The sequence below is a fragment of the Canis lupus genome, chromosome 9 (assembly GCF_003254725.2).
Source record: "Canis lupus dingo isolate Sandy chromosome 9, ASM325472v2, whole genome shotgun sequence".
Taxonomy (NCBI): Eukaryota; Metazoa; Chordata; class Mammalia; order Carnivora; family Canidae; genus Canis; species Canis lupus.
This window is the reverse complement of record NC_064251.1, coordinates 1,668,254-1,694,961: the sequence shown is the minus strand read 5'-3', so window position 1 is coordinate 1,694,961 and position 26,708 is coordinate 1,668,254. Positions and strand designations below refer to the sequence as shown.

The window sequence follows — 26,708 nt, the reverse complement described above, 5'->3', positions numbered from 1 at the left end:
TGAAAGCATTCACATGTGCCAGTGATTTTTCCCATTGGTCCCAGTTGTTTACAACACACATGGTGTGTCTTCATTCCGAGGTTTACCTCTGACACAAGAGCATCCAGTGCAAGAATATTTTTTTTCCATGTTTACTTATTAAGTCATCTCTGCACCCAGTGTGGGGCTTGAACTCACAACCCCGAGATCAAGAGTCACAGGCTCACCCAGACGAGCCAGCCAGCTGCCCCATATATTTAAGCATTTTTGGCATTGGGGGGGTGGGGGGCAGAGGGGGACATGACACGTCACCAGGGCGCAAGGCGTGCGGAGGCAAGGGGGTCCCAGGGTAGCTGCCAGTGGACCTGCTGCCGAATTTGTGAGGTGCTGTGAGCTCCTGTGACCAGTAAGCAGAAGTCCTGCCCTGGTCTCATTTTCTCAGGCACCTCTGGTTATATGACCTTGCGCCTTTGCTACAACTGAGCGTGTGCACATCCCACCACCCCGCCATCTCTGTGGGCACCTGGTACCCGGCACCTGGGGAACTGCCACCCCACAGCCCACTCTGGGTCTTTTCTCTTACGTCGGCCTGAGCTCCAGGACCCATGTGGACGGGAAGCATGACTCTCCCTCTGGGTGGGTTTCTCCGGGTTCAGAGCACGTCACACGCAGCCGTGCCCACTGGTGCTCAGGGCTGTCCCATCCATGTTCGAGCACCCGTGGAACAGAGGGTAGCTGCGTGGAGGAGGATGAAGAGGGCTCCCAGGTTATCCCACCCGCCTCGCCTCGTACGCTCAGGCTCACAAAAGCCATCCCTGCGGCCCTGCAAACCGTGCCCTCGCCTGGTGCCACAGTGAAACGTGCACTCCCTTCCCTGTGGCTCTGCTTCTCTTCCTCACTTCCCCATCCCTCGTTTTAAACTCCCTGAGATCCCGAGAGAGGAGAACCAGAGCTGTAGCAAGAATTAAAAGCACGTCAGAGTTGGTTTTGCGTGTGGTGGGCAGGGGCCAGTTGGAAAGGCCATTTTGTACTTGTGCCCTTGCCTCCCCTCCAGCCTACGTGTGTCGTGCCTGCAGCTGGATCTGGGGGTGACAGACACGGCTGGGGAAGCAGCTGCCAAGGGGGAGTCTCAGCTGCCTGAGCCCTGAGGCTCCACGGGGCTTTCCACTGAGCCTGCGCAAAGTGTGCGTCCGTGGGTTGCATTTCTGTGCCTTTGTTGTCGAAAGGCCTCGTGTTTCCTTCCTTCTTATGAGGCAGTCTGCCGGGGCGCGTGTGTCCCAGGTCCCTGCTTGCGGTGTGGACCGAGGGCGGGGGTGAGACGGCTGAGTTGGTGAAAGTCTGAGCAAGCTCTGAGCCAGCTGGCAAGAGACCCCGGCTGAGGACCCCCAGGGAAGGAGGCCCTTGGAGAGATGGCGCTGTCGGCGGTCCTGGCGTGACCACTTCGCTGGGGCACACGCCTCGGTGCAGAATTAGTAGGGCGAGAATTAGTGACCCTGTGGTGCTGTGTGATGAGGCGCGCTGGAGGAGCTCCCCTGTAAACGTGTCGGCCTTGATGTGCCTTGTCGAAGCTCTGCTGTTAAGCAAAGAGAGGGAGGGGCCTTTGTTCTCGGAGGCGGCCGCTCGGCCTTTGTTCTCTCCCAGGCCCCTGTGGACCTGTCCTCTCTCTACAGAGAGGACATTGTGCTCCCGTCTTTGTCGCTCTCCCGTCACACCTCCATTCAGAGCAGGGAGTCCCCGTGGTATTACCGCAAACTGCGCACTTGATTGGCCTCCCTGGCTCTTGGGGCATCAGCCTGCCGCCCGGAGTTGCTGGCACCCACTGCTTCCTGACCCCCCGCCCCCCAGCCCGCGGAGCTCCCACCTGCACTGCTGAGCTGAGGCCTCCCCATCGGTGTATCAGTGCGAGGACGGAACACCCGGCAGCAGGCCGTGTTGGGGCGGCGTGGGCCGGGGGGACTCGGTCGGCCAGCGGCGGGGAGCACGTGGTCTTCTCCTCCCGTTGCTGGGAGCGCCCTTCCTCAGCTGCTTGTCCTCACTCCTGCGATAATGGCCTTTGTCCCTGGATGCAGCGGGTGAGATTCCACGTCTCTGGGGACGCATTACCCCAAGTGCTGCTGATCAGTCCTTCCGGGTGTCAGGCCTGGAGCCCACTTAGCATCGTGACCGCGTTCCAAGGGTCAGTCTCTCCAAGCGTAAGAGCGTCCAGGATTTGTGTATCCATCTCAGAGGCTCGTGCCTATGCCACGTGTTTACCTTCGACTCCACGAGTTGAGCACCGATTTTTACATTATGGCTCCAGCAGGTAGCGACGGGAGCAGCCCGGCCTGGGACCTAGCTTCTTGCCTCCAGCTCTGCCTTTAGGTCTCCTCCGTGCAAGCAGAAACCTTTCTTGATGCTATGCACCTGAACCCTGAGTGTCCAGGACACGATCGTCTGAGCCCCTTAAAACCCAGCACTTGCAGGATGCCCCCAAACCTGCCAGCCTGGTGTGCCGTCAGGGCCTCTGGTAACACGGCCGCTGCTTCCGAGCTAGGCTCCCTTCTCCGGGGTCCCAGCTCCTCCGCCCTGGGCATCGCTCACCAGCCCCCTGTTCCCAGGCTCCTGTTTCCTGTGTCCTCATCCAGAGCACCCTCCTTCCCCTCTGTGGCATTGGTTTCCACCCAACATGGGCATGACTCCCATCTAGGTCAGCTAGGATTGCACTCTGCTCTCTGGAGCATGTACGTCGACCTTCCTCCTGATGGCTGTCCTTCCCCAAGGGCCTGTGACCACCTCCCCACCTCTTCAGTGATCCTGCCAAGCACTTGGGTCACTCAGTCCCTCTGGCCCGGATGCTGCCAGAACCGTCTCCTCCCATCTCCCGTCTCCGGGGTCATTCCCTTCGCTGTGCTCTTGGTGCATGTACCTCCCCCTTCCGGTCCGGCTCACCCTCCCCTGTGACCCTGCAGTTGTCCTCAAGCCTCTGCACAGCATCCAAAGTCCACAGGATAGACTCACTGCTATCCCTCAGCACAGGCACCCCCTTCTGTCCCTGAGCCCCCCAGCCCCCAGGGTCTTCTCCAAAAACTGAGCAGGGTGTGGGTCATCCCTCCATCCAGGACCAGGCCAGTGCCTGGCACCCGCGGGTCCTCGAACTTGTGCTGAGCTCATGGACCCACAGCCCCGCTGGTGCACACAGGTGCTGTCAGGTGTGGAGCGGCCTGAAGAGTTGGGAAGAGCCGCACACCTGACAGTTGGCTTACACTTAACGCTGCGGTTACCCCCTCAGGGCTCCTCCTTTGGGGTAAAGAGTTGGGCCTCTATCCCAGGAAGCACCTGCTGAAGAGTGTGGCACAAATGGTTCATAACGATTGTACGCACACAGATTGTCCTGTTTCTAAGTCCCAGCAAAATCCTAAGGAAAGCTTCAGCAGGGGCTATCTGCAGACACGGGGGAGGGTGTGGGCAGGGGCTGCAGAGGCCAACGGGGCCTCCCAGGGGGCTGGTCCTGCAGCCGGGGCTCCTCCCGTCAGGCAGGCGGAGGCATTGAGAGAACCCCTCAGCGCTGCCAGCCGCTCTGCCATAGCCGAGGACGCTGTCTGCGAGCAGCCGTTCGAGCTGTTTCACCAAACGAACATTGGGCCTGAGGAAGTCACTAGGACATAAAACGTTCACTGCACGTTCATTCTTCACACATCACGGGAAGCAAAGGGCCCTCCCAGGCACCTGCACTCACGGCTTCTCCCTCTTTCTCTCCCCAGTCATGCCAAGCTGACCTGGTGAAGGACAACGGTCACAAATACTTCCTGTCCGTCTTGGCCGACCCTTACATGCCAGTAAGCCCACCCTCGCTTCCCCTTCGACAGTCCCGAGATCGTGTCGTTTGTCTCTGCTCCCCTGTCACGCTCTGGGGTACCTGTGGCGAGGGGCTCCCTGCGGGCGGAGGGGCCACGTCGGGCTGAGGGCACGTGCCTCACCTGGGCCCGAGAACACCTGCTTTCAGGGCTTTTTCCTTTCTGCGTCTGAGTAGGAGAGGCGCGCAGGTTGGTTTGGTTGTTGACATTTGTCTCCCTGGCACGTACGTCTCTACAATAGAGTAGGAGCCACTCTCCCTCACAGCCTGTCAACCGAATTAGATTAATGAGTGCTTGCACGTCTGCAGTATGACAGCTCACATGCCCAGTGAAGGTTCTGGAACATGACAAGTTGCCCGTGTGCCTTATGAATCAAGCAGGAAGGGAGGGAGGGGAGGAAAGAAGAGTGAATGTCTAAGTTTCAGATTATTTTGTTTTATTAAAACACTGCAAGAGTAGTAATCTACAACAGCATTTACAGCGACTCCTACAAATGTGTTGTAATTAATCCCTAGACTCCTTCCCTGTAGCAGTTCTGAGCATGGCAGAGAGAACAAAACAGACGTCCTGAGTCGCTCCTTGACATAACTGACTTTTGCCAGTGTATTTAAAGTGTTTTCACAGCCCTGGTGTCCTGAACTAAGTGCTGGTTGCCGAAGAAAAGCCAGAAGACATTAAAAACAGGATCATTGCATAAAAGGCAAACGGTACCTGCATGTTTTAACTTAACTGTGGTAATTCAACATCATCCTAGGCAGCAAAAGTTGACACTTCATGGAGGTTTGGAAACAGTTGCTTCCCTCTTTTCTGGGTGAGCAAGGATATAGTCAACCAGATGGAAAGGGCCCTGTGCTACAAGTCATGGTGAAGTGGTGAGCGGAGTTGGTACGGGTGGAGCGTCAGGCCCGGACCCATCGATGTTGGGAACCTATAGTGAAATTCCAAAGAGAAAATTGCCAAATGCCAAAAACCAAAGCCAGAAGTCTGAGGAGAGCCATGGTGGGAAGGAAGCACTGACCCTGGGGTCCCCGGCCCAGCAGACCGAGTCTGCACTCAGGATGGGGCCCATGCGGCAGCAGTGCAAGAAGGGATCGCTGCTGAAAGCCAGGAGCCTGCTTGTGAACACGGCCCCATGTGTGCACGTCCCAGCCGGGGCAGCAGCCGGGATTTCCAGGGGCCTAGAAGCAAAGGCACAGGCTCCTGCTGGGGTTCGCACAGCGCGGAGCCGAGAGCCGCAGCCACAGGCGGGGAGGAGCACTGGCAGTCACCGATGGGAAATGAGCACCCAAGACCCGGAGTCCTAGAGTTCTCTGAGCAGGACTGTAAAGTCCGTATGAGTAAGTGTGTGTAAGACGACTGAATGACACATTTGTTTAAATACGTTCAGGAATACATTATGTTGTGTCCTCAGGAGTACTTTTACCCTGTGATGAGAAAATAATGTTTTTCCCTTTTTACTCATCCTCAAAAATGACCAACTAGATTCTTTGGGTAAATACTCAGATTCAAGGGGGGAGAACCTGTAACAGAAGACATAGTCACTGCCGCTCAAAGCCCTGCGGGTGAAGTAAACTCAGACCAGTGCCGTGAGTGAGAGAATTCCTGGAGAAATCACCCAGGATGAAGCAAACAGACGGCGTGAAGGGGGCTCAGAGGCCCGTGAGGAGGGGTCCCGCTGCTCCCAGCCTGAGGCCAGAGTGCACTGTCGGAACAGCGGGGAGAACCAGGACCTGAACATGCCACGGCTGAGAATTTTCCCAATAGGAAGAAAGGAACAAGTTTTCAGTTTTAAAAAGCACAGTGAATCTTTTTTTTTTTTTAAGATTTTATTTACTCATGAGAGACACAGAGAGAGAGGCAGAGACCCAGGCAGAGGGAGAAGCAGGCTCCCTGCAGGGAGCCTGACGTGGGACTCGATCCCAGGACCCCAGGGTCACACCCTGAGCCCAAGGCAGACGCTCAAGCACAGAGCCCCAGGTGCCCCAGCTCAGTATCTTGAAGAGGCTAAATAAAAACAGATCCACACAAAGACTCATCCTGATGGAAGTAGGAAATCTCAAAGGAAACCGGATGGGAGCGGACAGCTCCACCGAGTGATGGATGCCGGTGCTGGAGGAAATGGACTGTCACTCCAGGACCCTCTACACACCCACATTTAGGACACGTGGTCAGAGACTCAGAGCCAGCTGCACGCAGACCCCTAGCGCAGAGCCTTATGAAGACCATGCTTCACGTGGAATCTGAACCCACAGGGATGTACGCAGTGCACAAGACGGAGGAATTGGCAAACGTGTCGCCAGATCTCAGTAAGCACTGGCTGTACAAACAGACGACGGCCATCAGGAAACCCAGGGGTTAAGGCCGGAGGAGGGAGGCCGCAGTTGGCGGCACCGTAACGGCCTTGACTAACCCACGGGCGAGCACAGGAAGGATCAGCTTCAGACTCTGCTCAGGGTGCACATTAAAAACATCAGGCCCCACAAAACCGTTAAAATCGGCTGAGCGATCCCCACAGCAGCAGGGCCACAGAGGAGGGCAGGATGAACGCAGGTCCACATGATGGAAGCTCTGGAAGGAAGAAGCTGGAATGGAGTTAGGGTGTGGGACTCACGCATTTTCCGCCAGTGTGCTCGGCGAGGACAGTGTGCTTCCAGGGGCTTGAATGAGGCTGAGGGGTGAGCGGTTGGGTGCTTCCTGCCGGTGGGACAGCCCTCCGCTCACGGAGCAGCACAGCAGACGTGTCCCGTCCGGCCGCATTCACACCTTGGGGACCCCTTGTGCTCCGCGGCCAGTGCAGAGCCAGGCCCTCCTACAAGGGCTTTTCCTGTCTGGAGACTCCAATCCAAGGGTACCAGAGCTGACCCTCGTGACCTTGCACACCTGGCTCATCACAGGGGCTCAGGGAGGGGAGCTCTGCTGTGCTGGGGAGGGATGGGCTTCCACCACCGGGAAGAGAGCAAAACCAGGCCGACTTCCTTTTTCCAGGCCGAGCACCGGACCATGACGGCTTTCATCCTCGCTGTGATCGTCAACAGCTACAACACGGGGCAGGTGAGTGTGGTGGCCGCCCCGGCTGCCCTGCGGGCTTGAGTGTCCATGACGCGGTCTCCCGGAGAAGGGGACGCCGAGGGCGGGCAGGGCCTTCGTGGAGCCCGCCGTTGCAGGGTGAGCTGAAACTGGCAGGATCTGGAATGAGGAAAACCGAGCATCTGCTGCAAGTGGGAGTTTCCTGAGCAACGGGGCTGTGGTCCCCGCAAGCCATCCCCTGCCCTGGGGTTGGGGGTGACGTGGGTGACGTCTGCCTTGTTGCAGGAGGCCTGCCTCCAGGGAAACCTGATCGCCATCTGCCTGGAGCAACTCAACGACCCGCACCCGCTCCTGCGCCAGTGGGTGGCCATCTGTCTGGGCCGCATCTGGCAGAACTTTGACTCGGCCAGGTGGTGTGGCGTGAGGGACAGCGCGCACGAGAAGCTCTGCAGCCTCCTCTCTGACCCCATCCCTGAGGTGAGCCCGCCGCCAGCATGCTGAGGCCTGGCTGCCGCGTGCAGAGGGCCGACACCGAGCTGCCACACGGCCTGGCCTCGGGCCCGCCGCGTCCCGGTGGCTCACGCGGTGCCCGGCGGTGCTCTGCTGCCTTTTCGGGGCAGGTGGCGCTGGGCCGGGGCCAGATGCCAACCACCCCATGGTGTGACCACGCCCCGGCCCCTCTTGCAGGTGCGCTGCGCGGCGGTCTTCGCCCTTGGTACCTTTGTGGGCAACTCCGCAGAGAGGACCGACCACTCGACCACCATCGACCACAACGTGGCCATGATGCTGGCCCAGCTGATCAACGACGGGAGCCCCGTGGTCCGCAAGGTGCGTGGCCCCCAGGTCCGCAGGCAGCAGCAGAGCGCCTTGCGACCCGTCTCCTGCGGCGCCCGGGGGTCTGAGCCGGCGACCCTGACCGCAGCCGCGAGCCCTCATGTCCCACTTGGCGCGCACCCTTTAGAGAGCAGACCTTTTTTTTTTTTTTTTTTTTTTTTTTAAATTTTTTTATTTATTTATGATAGTCACAGAGAGAGAGAGGCACAGAGACACAGGCAGAGGGAGAAGCAGGCTCCATGCACCGGGAGCCCGATGTGGGATTCGATCCCGGGTCTCCAGGATCGCGCCATGGGCCAAAGGCAGGCGCCAAACCGCTGCGCCACCCAGGGATCCCCAGAGAGCAGACCTTTAAATGTTTGTTTAATTCTCTACAAAATGCGTTTCTTCACCAGATACTCATGTGTTTGCTTCATTTAAAGGCATTTAACAGGGCTGCGCCTCCCGGCAGCTTGTATAATAGGCTCCTTCCTGCCTGGGAGCAACACATACACACATGATGGAGACTCAAAAGAGCAGTAGACACCCACAGACAGACGGAAAGGTTTGTGTAGTGTATTCCCCTCCCCGCCCCCGTGTTTGTCAGCGGCTGAACGAAACACTTTTATAAAGTTGAAAGCTTTTACTTGTCTGTTTAGATGTAGAAATATCACAGATTTCCATCAAAGACCTCACACCTCTTGTCAAAAGTTGGCCCAGCACAGCTAGAACCCCGTCACCCTGGCAGAGGCGCCACAGGCCGCCTGCTTTACTGGTGACCTTGGAAGGCTGCCCGCGTCCACACGGCGCCGTGCAGGTGCCCGGCCGAGACCACCGCACAGGGAACGGGGGCAGGAGTGGCAGAGGACGGGCTGTGGCCTGGGGCCGTGTGCTCGTTTGGATCCCGCTGCTTTTCCTGGGCGGGATGCAGTCCGGGCAGGTGCATTTCGGCCAGACTCGAGAGGCAGGAGGACTCCCTGGTCTCCTGTTCCCTTCAGGGAGCGATTACCTCGTTGCTCACATGCCCGACTCCCTAGCGCAGCGTCAGAACCGCGACATGAGACCCTGGTGTCCACCCTGTTTCACTGGGCCACAGTTTCTCGATTGCAGGCTTGTCTCCTGCAGCCCCGCCAGCAAGCTGCCTCCCCTCGGACGCCCCCAATCAGAGCAGCAAAGGAGTGGTTCCTTTACTTGTCCGTTAAAATCCCTTTAAAAGAAGGAAAGCTTTTTTTTCTTCTTTTTAGATAATCTTTAAAAAGAACATTAATAAAAATTGAAAGAAATCCCTGTCAGTTTCCAGTATCAGGACGGTGGCCAGTGAAGCCATGTGAACACCTGGGCCTGCCGTGCTCTCGAGCGTGGCCCCGAGTGCCTCCATGGCCCTGGTGTCCCATCCCTGACTCAGATCCACTTGCTGTCCCTCTCCTCTAGACACGAGGATGCGCAGGTGTAGCCAGGTGTCTCCCGAGGGCTTCCGGGTGTCCGCCTTGCTGGGGGGCTGAGCACCATAGATGCATCCCAGGGGCACGGCTGCACATCAGCCAGAGACGTGCCTCACCCCAGGAGGCAGAGGTCAGCTCTTCTAACCCCGTGCTCCTCCATCCTGGGCTCAGCAAACAAGCCCTTGCACCCCAGGCCCTGGTGCACAGAGTGGAGATGATCCTGCCTTCAGGGGCCGGACACGGGCACCAGCAGTGGTGCTAAAGTACCCATAAACACGTGGGACCTCAGAGGTGGGCGCAGAGCTCTCAGAACAGGTCTGAGTGGCGCCTGCGCTGCCTCGCCAGGGGAGGCCTCCGTAGGTGGGAGCCTGTCCCTGGGTTATGAGGGCTGAGCAGCCAGGACCCAGGGGGTAAGGGGCAGGGGGAGCTCGTAGGGCAGGTGGAGGGTGTGTGCAGTGCAGGTGTGAAGGACCGTGCTGCGCCCAGGGCTGCCGCCGTTCCAGGGGCTGTATCGGCAGGAGAGGCAGCGAGGGGCTGACGGAGGGCAGGGGCTCGTCGTAGCCTGGCCCTGCGTACGAGGGGCGTGCCTGCCCTCACGGCACAGAAGTATTTCATTCTTCCAACAAACGCTTGAGTGCCAGCTCCCGGTATGGGGCAGGGAGGCCTTGGGGCCCCGCACAGCTAGCAGGGGAGACGGACAGCCCACGGCAGCCTAGCGAGTAAGCCAGGCAGGTGGCATTTGCTGTGGGCACGTGGGGCACAGAGGTTTAGGGGAGGAAGCGAGGATGCAGTCTGGGGGTCAGGGAAGCCTTGAAGAGTACGGTGGCAGCTGCTCAGAGGCAGGGGCCCCTCACCATCTGCAGAGCCCCGTGGTGGGACCAGTGTGGCCCATGGCCCCACGAGGTGCTGGTCCGGGAGACCCAGCTGCGGGGCCCGCCGGTCTGGAGCACAGCCCAGATGTGGGCATCGAGTGCTGCGAGCTGACCCGCTCCGACCGCCTCTCTCACCCAGGGCCCTGGCCAAGGTCGCCGGCTCTGACCTGCAGCTGGGGCCCTGATCATGCGAGCAGCAGAGGAGAGAAACCGGGATGTATGCGGGGTTTTCATAAAGCCTCGTGTACTCAGTGTGGAAAAGATGACATCTGATTACTTTTTATAGTACGAGCGTCCTTTCCTAGTTGAGGCCGTGTGGTAGCAGAGTATCGCCTGCTTAGTGAGCTTACTTGATAAGCCCAGAGTCCGCAGACTGGCGGCAGCCTCCCAAATCACTCTGGGCCCGAAGCTGCCCACGAAGGACACAGCCAGAGTGCCCAGCCCGCCAGCGCCCCCACCTCCTCAGAAGGGCCAGGGGTTGTGGGTAGGTCCCCCGTCCAGCCCCACAGCCGCACTCCGGCTTCCTCACCACCACCCTCCTGAGCGGTACCCGGCGTCGGCCTCCCTTACCCGCACGTCTGACCCACGGTGAGGCTGACAGCCTCAGACGCTGTTCCTCATTGGCGGCCCAGGCCCCAGGTCCCTGGTGGAGATGAAGGGGGACGAGCTCCCCGGGCCATAGCACCTGTGCCTGGAGGTGAGCCCGGAGCAGACGTGCTCCCCTGAACGCTGCTCCGTCGTGCCGTGGTCACGGCCGAGTCAGACACTGTGACGGCGGGCCACCAGGTGTCAGCCAGTGACTTGTTGGAAACGCACAGTGGGGACAGCCCTCCGGGGAGGAAGCAAGGAGGTGGCAGCCAGCACACGCAGGCCGCAGGGAGGACCCCAGGAAGACACCTGACCTGGCCTCCCACACAACCAATGAGCAGTAGCCAGACTCCCGTTGGGGGGTACACATGCCCAGGCCTGGTGGCCCTGAACCCTAGGACACTCGGTGAAGTGCCCCACGTGCTGAAGATTACAGTGTATTTGAAGGGAAAGGCTCCGTTCGTTGGCACATACCCGTTAGACACCCGTGTGCTGGGCCCTGGGTCACAAGGCCTTGAGCACCTAGCAGGGAACCTAACCTGGCTCTCCTCCCAAGGCTCGCACTTGGAGGTGGGGCAGGCTGGAGACTGAACAGGCGCATGTGTGACGTGGCAGGTCATGCTCTGAGGGAGGCAGAGCGTGTCTGGGAGGCAGCCCTTGGCAAACGTGGGGCCCTCGGGCGTCTGAGTGGAGGCCTGAAGGAAACATGAGCTGAGCTGGGGACACTTGGGGAGGCCTTCCCAGGCAAAGGGAACAGCAAGTGCTCAGGCCCAGAGCAGGAGTGGTGGCTCCTTCGAGGGTCCATGCTAGACCCAGGGTGGGGACACGAGGGGCAGGGGGGGTACCTGGGACCCAGGCAAGAAAAGCCTTGTTTTGTTCTGTGTGTGAGCAGAGGCAGGAGGTTGGGAGGAAGGTGGGACTGACCCTGACCTGTGAGGCTGAGACGTGCTGCTGGACCTCTGCCTCGGGGTGCCAGTGTGCCATGGGAACTGGGCCTCGTGCCTCGGGGTGCCAGGGTGCCATGGGAACTGGGCCTCGTGCCTCGGGGTGCCAGGGTGCCATGGGAGCTGGGCCTCGTGCCTCGGAGTGTCAGGGTGCTATGGGAGCTGAGCCTTGTGCCTCGGGATGCCAGGGTGCCATGGGAACTGGGCCTCGTGCCTCGGGGTGCCAGGGTGCCATGGGAGCTGAGCCTCGTGCCTTGGGATGCCAGGGTGCCACGGGAGCCGGGCCTCGTGCCTCGGGGTGTCGGAGTGCCCATGTTGAACCACTTCCAGAAGCTGAGAATGCACGTGACCCTGCCCCAGCCCGCACACCCTTGCCAGAACTACCCACATGTTTGTGGCCACTTGCACACCAGCAGCCCATGGCCAGCAGCAGCCACCTTGAGTGGCCACCACCCCAGCAGGATGTGCTTGGTCCAGAGCCACTGGGCATGGGCAGTGCCCTCAGTGTTTGACCTTGAATGGCTGTCTGTACATCAGAGGGCCTGGGATCTGGGTGCGAGTTAATGTTGCAGGGCCCAGCTCGGGCTCCTCTCGCCCCGCATCAGAGTGAAGGGGAGGGTCCATGCTCTTCAGAGACGGTACAGGCTGCATGTTTGCCAGGAGGGGCCCGGTAGGCAACCCCACCTGGCATGTGCCCTGGTTTGCAGAGGGCGCGGGCAGGCACGGAGGCTTTGGCAGTGGCATGAGAGGCTCGCGGGGCCACAGTGCAGATAGACTCTGGGCAGATTGGGTGGGAGGTGGATTGGGGGCTCATGGTTCCCTGGGCACAGGAGTCCCCAGTGAGGGCTGAGTGGGGAGGGGTGATGCCAGCAGCCTGCAGGGCACGCTGAGTTTGGGGTCACCGGAGCACTTAGGCAGAGGTCGGCTTGGAGCTTAGAGCTCCAAACCAGGGGCGGGTTTGGGAGCAGCGCACAGACCGACAGGAGGAGCTGAAGGGCCGTGTGGGGTTAGGGCAGGAGACGATGGGGCAGCCGCCAAGGGGGTCCCAGGGCCCCATGCAGAGGGGCAGGGATTCACACGCAAGCTGGGGCCCAGGTGATCACCGGACAGAAGCCACTGCGCTCGTCTCCTCGGGCACTTGGGCCTGGGGATCGTGTCTTTGCCTTTCAGGGACTGGAAACTAATTTATCTGCAAGTTTTGCATTTCGTAAAAGGAGCGTGCTCTGGGTTGTCAGACGTATCTTGCTTTTCTATGCCCGAAATTCAAATGGCTCACCCAGCAACACGGTCCAATCAACACGTAGCTGAGCCCAGGCCCCAGGATCGACCGCCCTCCCCCCTGGAGCATGTCATTCACACCCGGCCTCTCACGTCCAGCCATCCCGCCCTCACTGCTTGTCCAGAGGCTCCCGCTCCCTCCGGACACCCCCGAGCACGTCCCTGGAAGGGCCAGTCCCCGCTGCCAACACCAAGTGCAGAGTTTGTCTTAACCTTTCTCTTTTCTGTGGTGACCTGGGCACTCGGCGTGAACTCTCCGCCTCACTGCTTTTCCACAGTCCTTCGCCAGCCACCAATAAGTGCTGTTGTCCTTGTCCCTCCCGGCAGGAACTGGTGGTGGCTCTGAGTCATCTTGTCGTTCAGTACGAAAGCAATTTCTGCACCGTGGCCTTGCAGTTCATGGAGGAGGAGAAGAACTACCCCTTGCCTTCTCCAGCGGCCACAGGTACGGCGCCGTTGCACACACAGCCTGAGCGGCCCGCCTGCCCGCCCCCCAGGGACCCACAACAGACAGCTGCCCCCTTGGAGTGGCCCCCCGACTCCCGCCCTCCCAGGCCCGACACAGGCTAGGAAGGACAGCAGGACAGGCCGCCCTGACCCTCTGATTCTTTCCCTTCCTTTTTTACCACCTTTGGAAATCAGATGCATGGGGATGTTGAAGGACAGCGGAACGTGTGCCACGGGGGCGCACGGAGAAGCTCGCCGGCTCTTCCGTGATACACTTGCATCACATTAGGCAGCTCCTTTCCTCCCGTTTGTCCTTGTCACTGGATTAATATTTCTTTGTGATGGGCTGCCTCCTCCCCCAGAGTGCAGCTTCTCCGCAGGGAAGAGGGCTCGTGATCAATAACAAAAGCATTCCTGCTTCTAGAACACCAGGGGAGGGAAGTGACAATGAACTTGCACGGTGGAAACAGCTGGTGCCAGAGGGGGGCACAGGGCCAGCAGGGCAGGGAGGGGGCTGGCAGGACCACCCCGGCCGTGGCTGTGCTGTCACCTGAGGGGCAGCAGCCTGCAGCTGAGCCATGGAGCCGCTGGCACGGCCCTCAGGGCGCCCCGGCCGCCACCCCTGCTCTGAAATGTCTGTTAGAACGACGCCCCCGCAGAACAGCAGGGGTGGGCTCTGGTCACCTGCTCCTTACACCTCCCTACCCGACACGCATGTCGGGCCCTCACCAAGTGGGGGGCGAGCCGTGGTAGCTCCTGTCACCTCGTGCTGTAGCCCCTGCCTAAGGGGGTGCACTGCCCCCCAAAGCCCACCATTAACTCTTTCTTTGACTCTCTCCCAGAGGGCGGGAGCCTGACCCCAGTGCGGGACAGCCCGTGCACCCCCAGACTCCGCTCCGTGAGTTCCTATGGAAACATTCGTGCCGTCACCACTGCCCGAAGCTTGAACAAGTCTTTGCAGAATCTGAGCTTGACGGAAGAATGTAAGATCCTGGAAATCGGGTCCTTGCGGGGGGACAGTTGTGGGTGTGAGTTTCTGAACCGTTCTATACACAAGGGCCGCGCCCTTTCTCTGCCGTGAGCGCGTGCCCACTGCCCCACCGGCTGGCCCTGAGGTCTCACCACGGTGTGGGCTGGCTGCGGTGGAGCAGGGAACAGGGCGGTGGGGGGCCGTGTGGGAGGCGCACCCTGACCCCCACCGTGCTGTCTGGCCAGCTGGCAGCTCCGTGGCATTCTCCCCCGGGAACCTCAGCACCAGCAGCAGCGCCAGCAGCACCCTGGGCAGCCCCGAGAACGAGGAGTACATCCTGTCCTTCGAGACCATCGACAAGATGCGTCGCGTCAGCTCCTACTCGGCCCTCAACTCCCTCATCGGTGAGTGCCGCGCCCGAGCTCCCCGGGTGCCCCCACACGCCTGTGCCAGGGCATGGGATGCGGGCACCACCTCGGCCGGAGAACAAGCATTAATTGGAGTGTGGAGGTGAGAGGAGTGGGTGCCGAGGGCAGCCGGAACTTTCCGCAGCTTTAACTTTGCTCTGATGGTACCTACAGGCCCTTCTGGGCTCGTGGGGGAAGGCTGCCAGAACCTTCCGTCTGCCGCAGCCCAGTGGCTGCCTGTGCAGTGATTTTGCCCCAGGAGACACGTCTTTCGAGGCCAGGGCAGAGCAGGGGTTGCCACACCTGACGGGCTGAGTGCATCCCTCCCAGAGGGCTCTTCCCTCCCAACCGTGTGACCGTGGGTCTTCGGGGCGCTGGCAGCAAGGGCACTTCCACTCTGACCACCCCACACAGTTTCCGGGCCTCAGCAGGAATTTCAGTTAATGTTGAAAACCTGGGGACACTAACATACGGCCACTGCGTGTGGGTTGTCTCCCAACTTCAGCAATCACAGGTGGAGCCAAATCCCCCGAACTCGCCGCTGTGTCCACGCTCATCACAGTTTGCAAACCCCCGAAGCACCCACCGTGCCCCTTACAGGCTGCAGACTTCATGGGAACCCTGTGCCGTGGGGCATGTCTCCGCGGGGCCGCTCGTGACGCCGCTCTGTGTTTGTGCTGCGCTCCACCCCCTGACCCGCCGCACCCCTGCCCCGCCCCCCACCCCCTGCTCCACCAGCCCCTCCTCACCTGCCGGGTTCACTTACCCATTCTGCGGGTGGAGGGCCCAACCCCGAGTCCTCCCTCCAACCATCCCAGGATCGCGCAGGCTGCTCCTCCCTAGGTTTGCTTCGGCACCTCAGGTTGCTCTGAGATGCCCGTGTCAGTCGAATGTTCCCATCGGCCTGTGGAGCCATGCAGAGTGCTATCCTGACTTCGTAGCCCCTGCCGTCCCCAGATGTGTGTCCGTTTGTCCTCCTACCACTGTTTCTCTGCTTCTCCTTCATGATCATCCCCACAAGATGTTTAATTGCCCTAGCGTCCAAGTCCCAACTTTTGCTTTGTTGGTTTTTTCATTAGATCCTCGTGTTTTGTTCTAATAACTTCATTTCGTTATTCCCTTCTCTTTTCCTTAGCTTTTCTCCATCGTTGGTTTCGTTTCTGAATTTGAGAATAGATTTAGCTCATGCGCTGGCGCTCATTCCTGCATCCCTCCCAGCGTCCACCCGCATTCACATCTGTGGTCTCTGCCCCTCATCGGCCCTTGTGTCGGTTCTAAGTCATCAACTTATTTCCGTGGGGAGCCCTATGCCCTAGCACTTGCACCTTCCACGCCATGTGGTGAGGGCGATATTTCTGAATTTCGGCCATGATCTGGAGGGGGCAGGACTGCGGTCCCTGCATGAACCACCCCAGTTTGTCCCTCTGCTGGAACGCAGCTCAGGGCATCTGCCATAATTCCTGTAGGTTAAGTCCGTGTGATGTCCCTTTGGGCCTGGACAGGCTGCAGGCTCCAGACGTGGCCACCAAACCCACCCACCCACTACCAGGAACTTAGCTTAGAAATGCCAACTTGAATTGTCAATCTAAACTGAGAACTAACATCGCAAATTCGTGCGTTTGATTGTTTGCTAAAATATCCCAAGTGCCCAGAAGACATAATGTTGGTGCTTGGCGTGAACGCAGGTTCTGCTAACTCACCCGTAAAATACATTTTGAGTGTCACTGGTAGAGTGTCTTCAACTAGAATGTGTTCTTTTAACAGAATTAACATTGCGTACGGTGCCTTAGTTCCCAGGCTTCCCCACAGGAGTCTTTTAAACTCTGGTCGATATGAATCCGAATCAGTATTTGTGCATGTCCACAATGAAAACACATGGAGTCACAGGGGAAACTCAGAGAAACGGAAATGCGCCACGATGTGGCTCTGCGACCCACCAGCCGGTGAGCTTGGTGCAGCACATCCCCGCCCCGCCCCCCCCACCCCAGGACAACCCCTCCTCCCACCTCTCACCAGAGCAGGAGTCGGCAGACGTTCTCCGCACAGGACCCGACAGTGTGTGTTTTCAGCCGTGCAGGTGGCATAGCTTCCATGGCACAAGAGTAGCTGCAGGTGGCACGTGAACAAATGAATCTGGCCGCCTTCTAATCAAAATTTACTTACAAACTGAAATGCAAATTTCATAAAATAGTCACAAGTCACAAGACATTATCTTCCTTTTGATGTTTTTTTTCTTTTTTTTTTCCAACCACTTAAAAAGTAAAAAAACTATTCTTAGTCTGCAAGCCACAAGAAAACAAGCAGCTGGTGCGTGTGTCCGGGCCATGGTTTGCCCGCAGGCCCACCGGAGTTTGCGTCCACCCTTCCTGCCCTGGAGGGCCCAGATTGTCCCTGTGACGGCAACAGCATCTCATGCTGCTCTTTCTTGGGACATGGAGGTGCGTCATTCGTTCAGCATTCCATAAGTGCCGCTGGCATGCCGGGCGTCATGAGCTCACCGCCATGGAACAAATAAGTACAGAGTGCCAGACTTGGAAGCCAGTCACCACACGGGGCTTGTCCAATCTCGCCCTACCTCAGCTGCCGGGACAGCGGTGGCCTCGGGTCCTTGTCTGTGAGTCCTCTGTCCCTCGCCCCTGCACCCCGGCCCTCGGCACCTTCAGAGCACCCTCCCCGTTGCCCGGCCTCACCCCCACAGGCCAGCATCCCCCTGTGATGACCCCCTGCAGGGTCCTCCTGACTGATTTCCCTGTTGCCTCCCTCGAGGTCTCATCCTGACCGTCCTACCTCACGGCACACATCCAGCACCACCCGTGTTCTGCGGGTGGCCATCCACTCCACGGCCCCCTGTTCACACGCATGGCTAGCCGTCAAGAGAAGAAATGTTTGAAAGGGTCCCACCTGGCTTCCGAACGTGCGGAAACACAGTGCCTGTCGCAGGTCAGACAGAACTGAAGCGAGTATGGAAGTCACATGTCCCCAAGGGACCCTTGGCAGCTCCTGTCAGGAAATCCCCATTGTCTACGGCATGTTCCCTTCTCCGGGGTCTTTAAGGCCGTGTGTGCGGTGGAGCAACAGCAGGTTCAGGCCGCAGTGTCTTGGCCGCTTCACAGGGCGAGGGTGGGGTTGGTGCTGCGCGTCCAGGTGCACCTGCACGTGCACGGGGCAGGACCGGCCTGGGCCACAGCACCACCGCGATGAGCAGTTGCCGCCTCGTCCCGGGCGCTGGCAGGGCCAGCAGGTCTTGGAGGCGTAAGGATGAAGAACGATGTTTATTCGTGGGTTTTGGTCAAAAAAAAAAAAAAAAGAGAACGATGTTTTGTCAGAGGCCGCAGCAGCTGCCGGGGACGAGCGTCTGACCGTGTCTGGACCCCGCACCGCAGCACCTCCTGCCCCGGACCTGCCTGCTGGCTTCCTCCGGAGGGCCGGCAGCCCTGACACCCCCACCTTCTTGGTCACAAATTCTGGCTCCCGGAGAAAGCTGAGTGTTTCCTGTATATCAGTCGAATCTTTGAAAACCGGAGTGGAGAAGACCGACTATGAGCTGCAGCAGGTGGAGCCGGCTCATGCGTGTTCCACAAGGCACCCTCCCGCCTCCGCGCTCAGACGTCACCAACCACATACCACCGCGTGCAGCTCTCACCTGCTTAGAGGCAATTTTCTCTTTCATTTCAACCAAAGGACAGCAAACTCTCCAGCCCCTCAGTGAATATTGCAAGAGGTTTTCAAAACCATGGCGTCCTAGGACGTCCATTTATTCCCACCTCTTCCCCAAAGGCCAGCCTCTCCGGCCCCCTCCCAGCTTCCTCTCAGCCCCCTCCCTGCTCTGTCGCTGTGAGCATGCCCCGTGGTCTTGCCTGTGGGGCAGGGGGTCCAGGAACACATTCCCGGGAGAAGCCTTGGCTTCCCTCGCCCCTGCCTGGGTCTCCGCACCTGAGGGGTGGCCGCCTGATGTTTGTAGGGTTGCAGGGGGACCCGGTCTCCATACCCCCTCGTCCCTGGAACCCCACCTATCTCTGACTCACCAGTCATCTGGCCTGATCCCTTGTGGGCCTCCGCTGGTCTTCCCCATTTCTGGTCCCCCAGCCCAGGGTCTCCCCACACGGCATGCCAGGACCCCCCATCAGACCTTGCCAGCACGTCTGCAGGTGGCCCATGGCAGCCTCGCACAGAAGCCTCCCTGAAAACCGCACTCGCTGTCAGCTCCCTACTCGAGGCCTTCCTCCCCCAGACAGCCCCACCTTCAGCATCGGCCCTCCCGCTGCACCCCCTGCGCCCCTGCTGTCCTCCTCTCAGGCTGGATGCCGGCCCCTGAGCGAGGCGCGGACAACCCAGCAGTGCTGGGTCCTCCCTGCGGCGACACCTACACCGCCGCGGGGCAGGTGGAGGGGCCGTCTTTATTCCTCCGTTATGGTAAAGCTGCAGTTTCTTGGTCACGTGTGCAGCAGGCAGCCCTGCGTGCCCCTCCTGCCCTGAGCCTACCCCGTCCGAGCGCCCAGAGGTGGAGTGGGAAGGGGGGAAGAGACGGCCCGTGCGTGTGGACATCAGGGCACACGTGACACACCCCTCCTGCCTCCACCGCCGGGCAGCCCTCCAGCCCCATCAGGCACCCTGCTCTACACCCCAGGCCCCGGGGCGGGCGGGGATGGTCACTCTGCTTCTTTGCAGGAGTGAGTCACAGCCTGGAGGGGTTGAGGGGGGATCATTTCTGTTCTGAGGATTCGGGGCCAGACTGGGGCGGCCGTGAGCGCTCCCACCGCCGAAGCGCCTGCTCGCCGTGGCTCAGAGGCCTGGCCGCGGTGGGACGATGGCGCCTCCCTGAAGTTCTGTGACCCTGACATCACCTCAAGCGTGTTCCCAGCAATGGATCCGAGCTGGAGCTGGGCTGGGGTGGGAAGAGCCGGGATCTAAGCTCTGCGCCGGCCTGGAGCCGGGCCCAGGTTCCGATTCTTCCACTCGCTCAGCATCTGGGGGTCGGGGCCACTGCCCACATCTCCGGTCCCCTGGGGGCCCTGCTGGCCTGAGCCCGCTCGTCCCCGTTGCATCGTGATCGGCCAGGAACTAGCATGTCCTCCTTCCGTCTCCCTCTGTCCCCCCACCTCGAGAAGCCCTAACAGAGGAGGTCCTTGGGGCCCCAGGGCCGCAAGGTGTGAGCATGAAGAGCAGAGGGCCGGGGAGAAAGCGGGGCCATCAGCCAGGAGGAGGGGCCGTGCGGTTGTCGCCAGAGGAGCCGCGCACGGTCCCAGGGAAGGTTTTACAGCCCAATTAGTTTGATTTCTTGCTGCCGGAGAACGGTGGGGAGAAAGCGAACGGCGTTGTTCTCCGACGCCACAACATCAGTTACATCTTTATGGCCACAACCTTTGATGAAAGGCCATCATTACGTGTGTCTCGCCGGGACCCTGAGGCACGTCGCTGGCAGGACTGTGCAGACACGGGGGCCACCCGCACTCGGCGGTCTCGCCCTCCGCGCCCCTCCCACGGGCAGAGGCAGGAAGTCAGGGGGCTCCTGACGGGGCTCCGTCCCCGGGGGCGTCACAGACTGGGGACGCGGAGGCCCCAGGGCTCGGGCGCTGGGTGCTGGGCCGGGCAGAGGCTGTCAGCCTCGTCGGCCCTAAGGGGTCAAAGTCCGGCTTCTCTTTCCTCCGAGCGGTGCAGCCAGCCCTGGGGCCTTCTGGGAGCCGGAGTTGGCTACAGAGCTCCGAGCACATTTTCCTACATTTTATGCTATTTGGGAAGTTGTGGCCATTGCTCTGAAAAATAAATGTAAAACCATTAGTTATGATCTTTTATTACTTTTGGTCTAGACGTGGAAATAGGTTCTCAGCTCATGAGGAAGGAGCTGAGTGAGTGCCAGACCCAGGCGTCCTTCCTGAGCCTTTCACAGCCAGAAGCCTCCAGAAGGCCACTCGGGTGTCCTCCAGCAGCCCGGGGGCTCCAGCCTCTGCTGTGCTCACAACCTTGGTGCGTTGGCAGCAGGTCTCAGAGCAGGGTGGTCTGTGCAGCAGGGGGGCCAAGGGAGCCTGGAGGCCAGACTGAGGGAGGAGGTGAAATGCACTGAGCACTTCTCCACACCAGTTGCATGTTTTCACCAGCAAATACTTACCTCATTCATTGTAGCCAGACTCTGGCCAACATCAGAGCCTTCTCCTTCTCTGCTGAGTCAAAGCTGAAATCTTCTGCAAGAAAGGCCACAGCAGTAATGAGGTGCCAGCAGTAATGAGGTCCTTCCTAGGTGCGTGCCACCCCTTTCCTGGTGCCGGTCTCTGCTGCTCACCCCTCCTCGCGTTTCCACCAACGGCACTGCCGGGTGAGGGTCAGGTTGCTCGGGTGTCTGCTCTTGGAGGCACACAGGTCACCAGGCTCCTGAGCGCTGCGCCCGCCTCCCCCGCTGCTGTGAGTCCTCCCGCCCCCGGCCCGGCTGTGGTGACAGTGTGGTGGGTCATCTTAGTGCACCACTTCGCAACTCTGTCCCCTGTTGGCGGCGCTCTGGGGAATCTGAGCCCAAAACTAATGGGGTTGTGGGGGAGCTAGAACCTCACGCAGTAGCTGTGATGACTTCGAGGGGCCTTCCTAAGAGCCTCGCCCCATTAGGGGCCCGGCCGTCCTTCCCCCTCCTGAGCACGCCACACCCGTGAAGGTGCAGCGGCCGGTCCCCATAGGCCCCAAACCCCCAGCCCTCACGGAGGTGACTGGGGAGCCACATCTTCGTGGACGGTCCTCACGTCTCACAGGCCCAGTGCCTGCTGCTGGGCGCTCCGCTACAATACATAAGGGGCCTGGGAGTTCCTCCGGGAGGCTCGGGGCCCATTTTACCACACAGCTTCCTCAGACTTGGGTTGTAAATCCGGAGTCAGGGTCGGAGGTGCTCATCCATTCCTGCGTCTAAGTTAAAGTGTGCAGGGAAAGGGTGCACGTCACCCGGCGCGGGCTCCTCCCCAGGGAGAGTGTCCTCAGCAGAGCTCTCACCGTCCGAAGGGCAGATGCCTACCCAGCCCGTCCCCCGAGGGGCCCTGCCTGACCCCCTGGGCCACGCAGCCGTGGGACCCTCCGTCCTTCCAGGGCAGCCCAGCGGCCTCCCAGCCCCCGTGGCCCTGCCTGTCTGCGGGGTCCCCACGAGGCCTCCTCGGGAGCTGGGAGCTCCCTGCATCCCTACACAGCAGGTGTGTGCAGCCATGTGGCCTGAGCGCACCGTCCCTGTGGTAGCGGGCAGTGCCGCCCCCAAACGAGAGGCTGTGGGCTGAGGTGAGCAAAGATGCGTGACCCTCCACTTCACCCAGCCTGCCTCCAATTTGCACGGTCGGGTGCCACTTGTTCCGTGTGGACAGAGACGCTCCGTCCTCTGACAGCACGCTCACGCTTCACAGGGTGAGCAGGGCTGTGCTGGGAGCTGGCCAGGCCATGACCTGGGGTCTTGACTGATTCAAATTAATACCCTTTTCAGGGCACCTGTAGGGGCTCAGTCGATGAAGTGTCTGCCTTGGGCTCAGGTCGTGATCCCGGGGTCCTGGGGTGGAGCCCCATGTCAGGGAACCCGCTTCCCCCCATCTCTCTGCCTGCTGTGTGTGTGTATGCACTTGCTTGTGCACGCATGCGCGCTCTCTCTCTCTCTCTCTCTCTCTCTCTCAAATAAATAATAAATATTAAAAAAAAACAAGCAAATAGTGCTCTTTTCATCACTTTCTGTGGCTAAATAAGCATTTGTCAACAAACTGTCTGGCCTCCCACAGTTGCATGCTGCTGTCTCCCATCCATCATGCCATCTGTGTCCAGCCCCTGGGCTCACCCCAGCAGAAAGCAAGGGTGCAGTGTCCACGCGGCACTCCCCACTCCCGGCCGTGGCTCCTTCCTTGCCTGTCCAGACCCAGCATGGTGCAGACCCCACTGCACCCAGAGGCCTGCACCCACGTCTTCTGTACCCTCAGGCCCTGAGCCATCCCTCTGCTCTCTCTGGTTTGCACGCCCAGGTCATGGTCGTGCCACTTCTCCAAATGCTCCATGCAATTCCATCACCTCTGTGCCAGTCCAGCGTTTGCTGACTTTCCTCCAGGAAAGTCTTTGCCAGGAGAGCAATCCTGCTTCCCCTGCGTGCAGCCCACTGTGTGCCTCTTCTGTAAAGCCATCCTGACTCCTCGCCTCCTGGCCCCACTTCCTGACAGAAAGAATCCCTTACTGGAGCTGTCACAGCAGCACGGGGCGTTGTAGAAGCGGCCTTGGCCTGAATGTCAGACAGGAGAGCACTTGCTTCCCTCATCCCCTGGACACCAGGCCTCACTGTCCCTCTACAGTGCCCAGGGATAGTGCCTGTGGCCAAGATCATGAGGGCAGAGTAGGGCTGAACAGATTCCTGGGTGAGGCCTTCAGAGACAGTCCCTCCTTCGTGTCTGTGATGCACCCTGTCTCATCTGCTGAGGTGCCCAGGCCCATGTAGAGAACCCACCCAGAAGTGTTGTGGGTGCCTGGTGGGGACCTGGAGAGCTTGGGTCACATCATGCACACCCTTCCTGATTTCCTGGGAACTCAGGACAGTCTTTGTGCAGTGTGTGGATAAGACTCAGTGAGTCACAGCCCGAGCATGCTCTGAATGTGAGACAGGTGTACATGGGGCTCCCAGCCAACACACGCACCTAACATAGACTGTGACGGCTCCTTGAAACCTGAACGTGAAATCAGCTGGTCTTTGGGAGCTAGGTGGTGCTGTCCAGTCAGCCAGGGCTTCAAGGAAGGCCAGCATTTTCTAACTCACTTTTCCTTCTAGAAAAATCCAGCCCCCCTCCCCCCACCCCAATGTCATCAAGCCTATTGACCAGTTGGGATTTCTGGACCCCTAAGCAAACAGCCAGAAACAAGCCTCCCATAGTCTGCAGCTCTTTGAAGCGCCCGTTCTTGGCAGGAGCTGCGTCTTCAGACACCGGCCAGACAGACAGGGGACGGCTATTTCTTACTAAAACATCTCCTTTCTCTTTCCCAGGAGTCTCCTTTAACAGTGTTTACACGCAGATTTGGAGAGTCTTACTGCATCTGGCTGCGGATCCCTATCCAGACGTTTCCGACTTGGCCATGAAGGTGCTCAACAGCATTGCTTACAAGGTATGTGTGATGTGTCCTCAGCAAAGCTCTCAAGCTCATAGTCTTAGTGACGGATATTCATGCGGGGACCTGCAGGCTCAATCGGGCCTACGCTGTGGGTTAGAGCCTTCTGACGGGCAGTTCACAGCATACCCTGACCTCTGTTTACCTCCTGCTTCAACCTGGCCATATCAGGGCACCAGGATATTAGGTGGGGGCTGCCATTATCCTCGTGATCATGTCGGGGTCTGTGTGGTCTTGTAGTGATGTCCCCTTTTGGAACCAGCTTTTGGTGCCTTTTTTTTTTGATCCTCATTACCCCACTCCTTTTGCTTATTTTGAATGTAACTTGCTTCTCTGATTCTAGTTTCTTAAGATGGAACCTGGGGGTCATTACCTTTGCCTGAGAGCATGTAACACACAGAGGTGCCTGGAGACCTTGTTTTCTCTCTGAGACGTGGGATGGCCCCCTGGCCGTGGCTAGTACCTTTCATCAGGTGCCTCTGGTCATCCTCCCCCGACCCTTAGCCATTTGGTGATGAAACCAGTATTCGGATTATATAAGCTTGTTTTTTCAGTAGCTTTTACGTATACAACCTTACTAAAACCTGAATCCTTTGAAAATACAATGAGTGCCTAATCTTGAAATTTCACGACTGTAAATTCATCGCGGTAGACCTGGCGTCAGGCTGTCAAATCCATTTCTCTTAGGTGTCTCTCTCTAGCACGTAGAGCACAGAGACCACATCTCCGTGTCCTTTTAGATCATGTGTAAAGTGTGTGAGCCAGAGACGCCCCTCATCCCACTCCATGGTAATTAAACCTCATATGTGTAATCGCTCCTACCAGGCAGAGCCACAGCAGCAGATTACGGCAACTGGAAATACAGCCTTTCGTGCTTTCAGAACAGCGCGTTCTAGCGGAGCCTTATAAGTAGCTGGTGGCTTTCTGCCTGCTGTGCTGATCTAGGCTGACCCATCCGTCCCGGTGTGCATGGTGGGCACCCCCACTGGCATGCCCAAGCACAGGGACAGAGGGCGGAGTGGGCCTCCTCTCGAGTCCATGCCTCCCAGGAGCCCTGCCCTGGCACAACGCAGCCTGCATTTGTGAGAGCCTGAGTGCGTCCGTATGTGTGTGTGTGTGTGTGTGTGTGTGTGTGTGTGTCTGCACGCGTGCGCGTGTGTGCGCACGTTTATTATTAAGAGTAAACACTGCTACTGAAGGATTTGGAAGCATGAACATGAAGGAAACATTTTCTTGTCCTCAGTTTAATTTCAGAAATGTCTTGCTTTCTACTCCAGTAACTAAAGAGGAGATGACATTTCAATTTACAGAGAAATGGACCTACTTTTGATACTCAACTCTGAAGGCAAAACATTTTTTTTAAAGATTTTATTTATTCATGAGACACACAGAGGGACAAGCAGGCTCCCTGCGGGGAGCCCGATGAGCAACTTGATCCCGGGACCTGGGGATCACACCCTGCGCCAAAGGCAGACACTCAACAACTAAGCCACCGGGGTACCTCTGAAGGCAGATTTGTGTTCATCATGGTCAAAACAGCCTTACCACTCTGGAATGCCCCCACAGGATACCGTACTCAAATATAGAGATTGTTACCAGCTCAAGAACCCACAGCTCAGGAGCCCTGACCTAATTTCAAGTATTTACATTTCCTCTCCACACAGGCTTAGGGTTTGCATTTTGCCTGTAGTCTTTAACATGGAAAATTTCAAACCACGTAGAGGACAAAGGACATGATGACCCTTGGGAACCGCATCGCCCCCAACAACCTCCCTCATGCCACTCCTGCCACCTGTGGTTTACAGATAATACCGAGGAGGAAATTTCAAGCTACAGGTGTTCAAATGTCAGGGTCATGCGTAATAATCATCACTACTTTAAATATTTAGGAGAAAGTTTGTAAGCACATAAACTCACCTAGAAATAGTCCACCAGCGACTCCACACCCAAGGAGCGGAAATGCAATCGCTGCGTCTGCCTTGGGACACTCGCAGCCAAGTGCACCAGAGACCAGAGGTCAGGTGCACAGTTCGAAGCTGAACACCTTTCTTATAGACCAAAGGCCTAAGCGAGGGAGAAACAAGGAAGGTTGATATCCCCAAAACAGTACATTCCAGAGTACCACAAAAACCAGGAACAGAACCCGGCTCACGCTTTCATAGCGTTTAAAACCTGTTGTGGTCTCTGTCCTCCTCCACGTTGGCAGCCTCACTAGCACCCCGGGAACCTGCTATGCTCACACCGAATCCGATTTCATCCAGCGAGTTTGCGGTTAGCTTCCGGGCAGGCGTCGCGCAGCGCACCTGATGCGGGGACCCCCTCACTGGCACCTGCATCTGTCTGTCTGCGGGCTCTGTGGTATGTGTGTAAACGTCCTGACTTCTCTTCAAGCGAGTCAGATGGCCTTCGGCTCCCAGAGGTGGAGGTTCTCTGCACACCATTTCCCGCTGGAACCACCCTCTGCTGTTGGAAGCCCACCGGCTCCGGGGCCCATTTTACCACACAGCTGACTCAGAGGTGCCAGTGCTGTCTGTGCCCTCCCAGGCTTCTGCCCCACTGCTCCCCGCCGCCGCCACGAGGAGGAGGGACTCCTAGAACCGTCAGAGCAGGGAAGACCTTGCAAGCGGGAAATCACAGTCCTAGCGAACTGTTGTGACTGAGATGCATCTGTTCATAGTTTGAACCTTCCCATGCACCTGCCCCCTTCCCGCCTCCCTGCAGACCCAGGGTGACGCCATCATCCCTCAGACTGGCTTAGCTTACAGAAGTAGGCACTGTCCCTCCCTGAGAGTCGCTACCCCATGGGGCCTGCCCGGCTGGGTGCACAAACAACCCCAGGAGAGCAAGTCCCCTTGGGGATTCGGACTCAGTGGCTCTGGGGTGGCCGCTGGAAATCTGGTTCATGGAGACTCTGCTCAGGGCCCTGTTGTGTGTCCTACACAGGGACTCATGGCCATGAGGTACGGGGTGGCTCTCCAGGCACGTGGGTCCTGTTCTGGCACCAGCCTTGTCTGC

General features: G+C 58.8%; 1 protein-coding gene across 4 annotated transcripts in view; it reads left to right on the top strand.

Annotated features, from left to right (window-relative positions):
- RPTOR (regulatory associated protein of MTOR complex 1) overlaps positions 1–26,708 on the top strand; it is a 333,192-nt gene that overhangs the window by 270,311 nt on the left and 36,173 nt on the right. For all 4 annotated transcript variants that reach the window (XM_025468265.3, XM_025468264.3, XM_025468263.3 and 1 more), the window contains 8 exons: positions 3,720–3,794; positions 6,798–6,863; positions 7,125–7,316; positions 7,527–7,667; positions 13,104–13,221; positions 14,066–14,206; positions 14,439–14,597; positions 23,572–23,690. In XM_025468265.3, the coding sequence (XP_025324050.1) occupies positions 3,720–3,794; positions 6,798–6,863; positions 7,125–7,316; positions 7,527–7,667; positions 13,104–13,221; positions 14,066–14,206; positions 14,439–14,597; positions 23,572–23,690 (1,011 nt within the window). The remainder of the gene's footprint in view (positions 1–3,719; positions 3,795–6,797; positions 6,864–7,124; positions 7,317–7,526; positions 7,668–13,103; positions 13,222–14,065; positions 14,207–14,438; positions 14,598–23,571; positions 23,691–26,708) is intronic.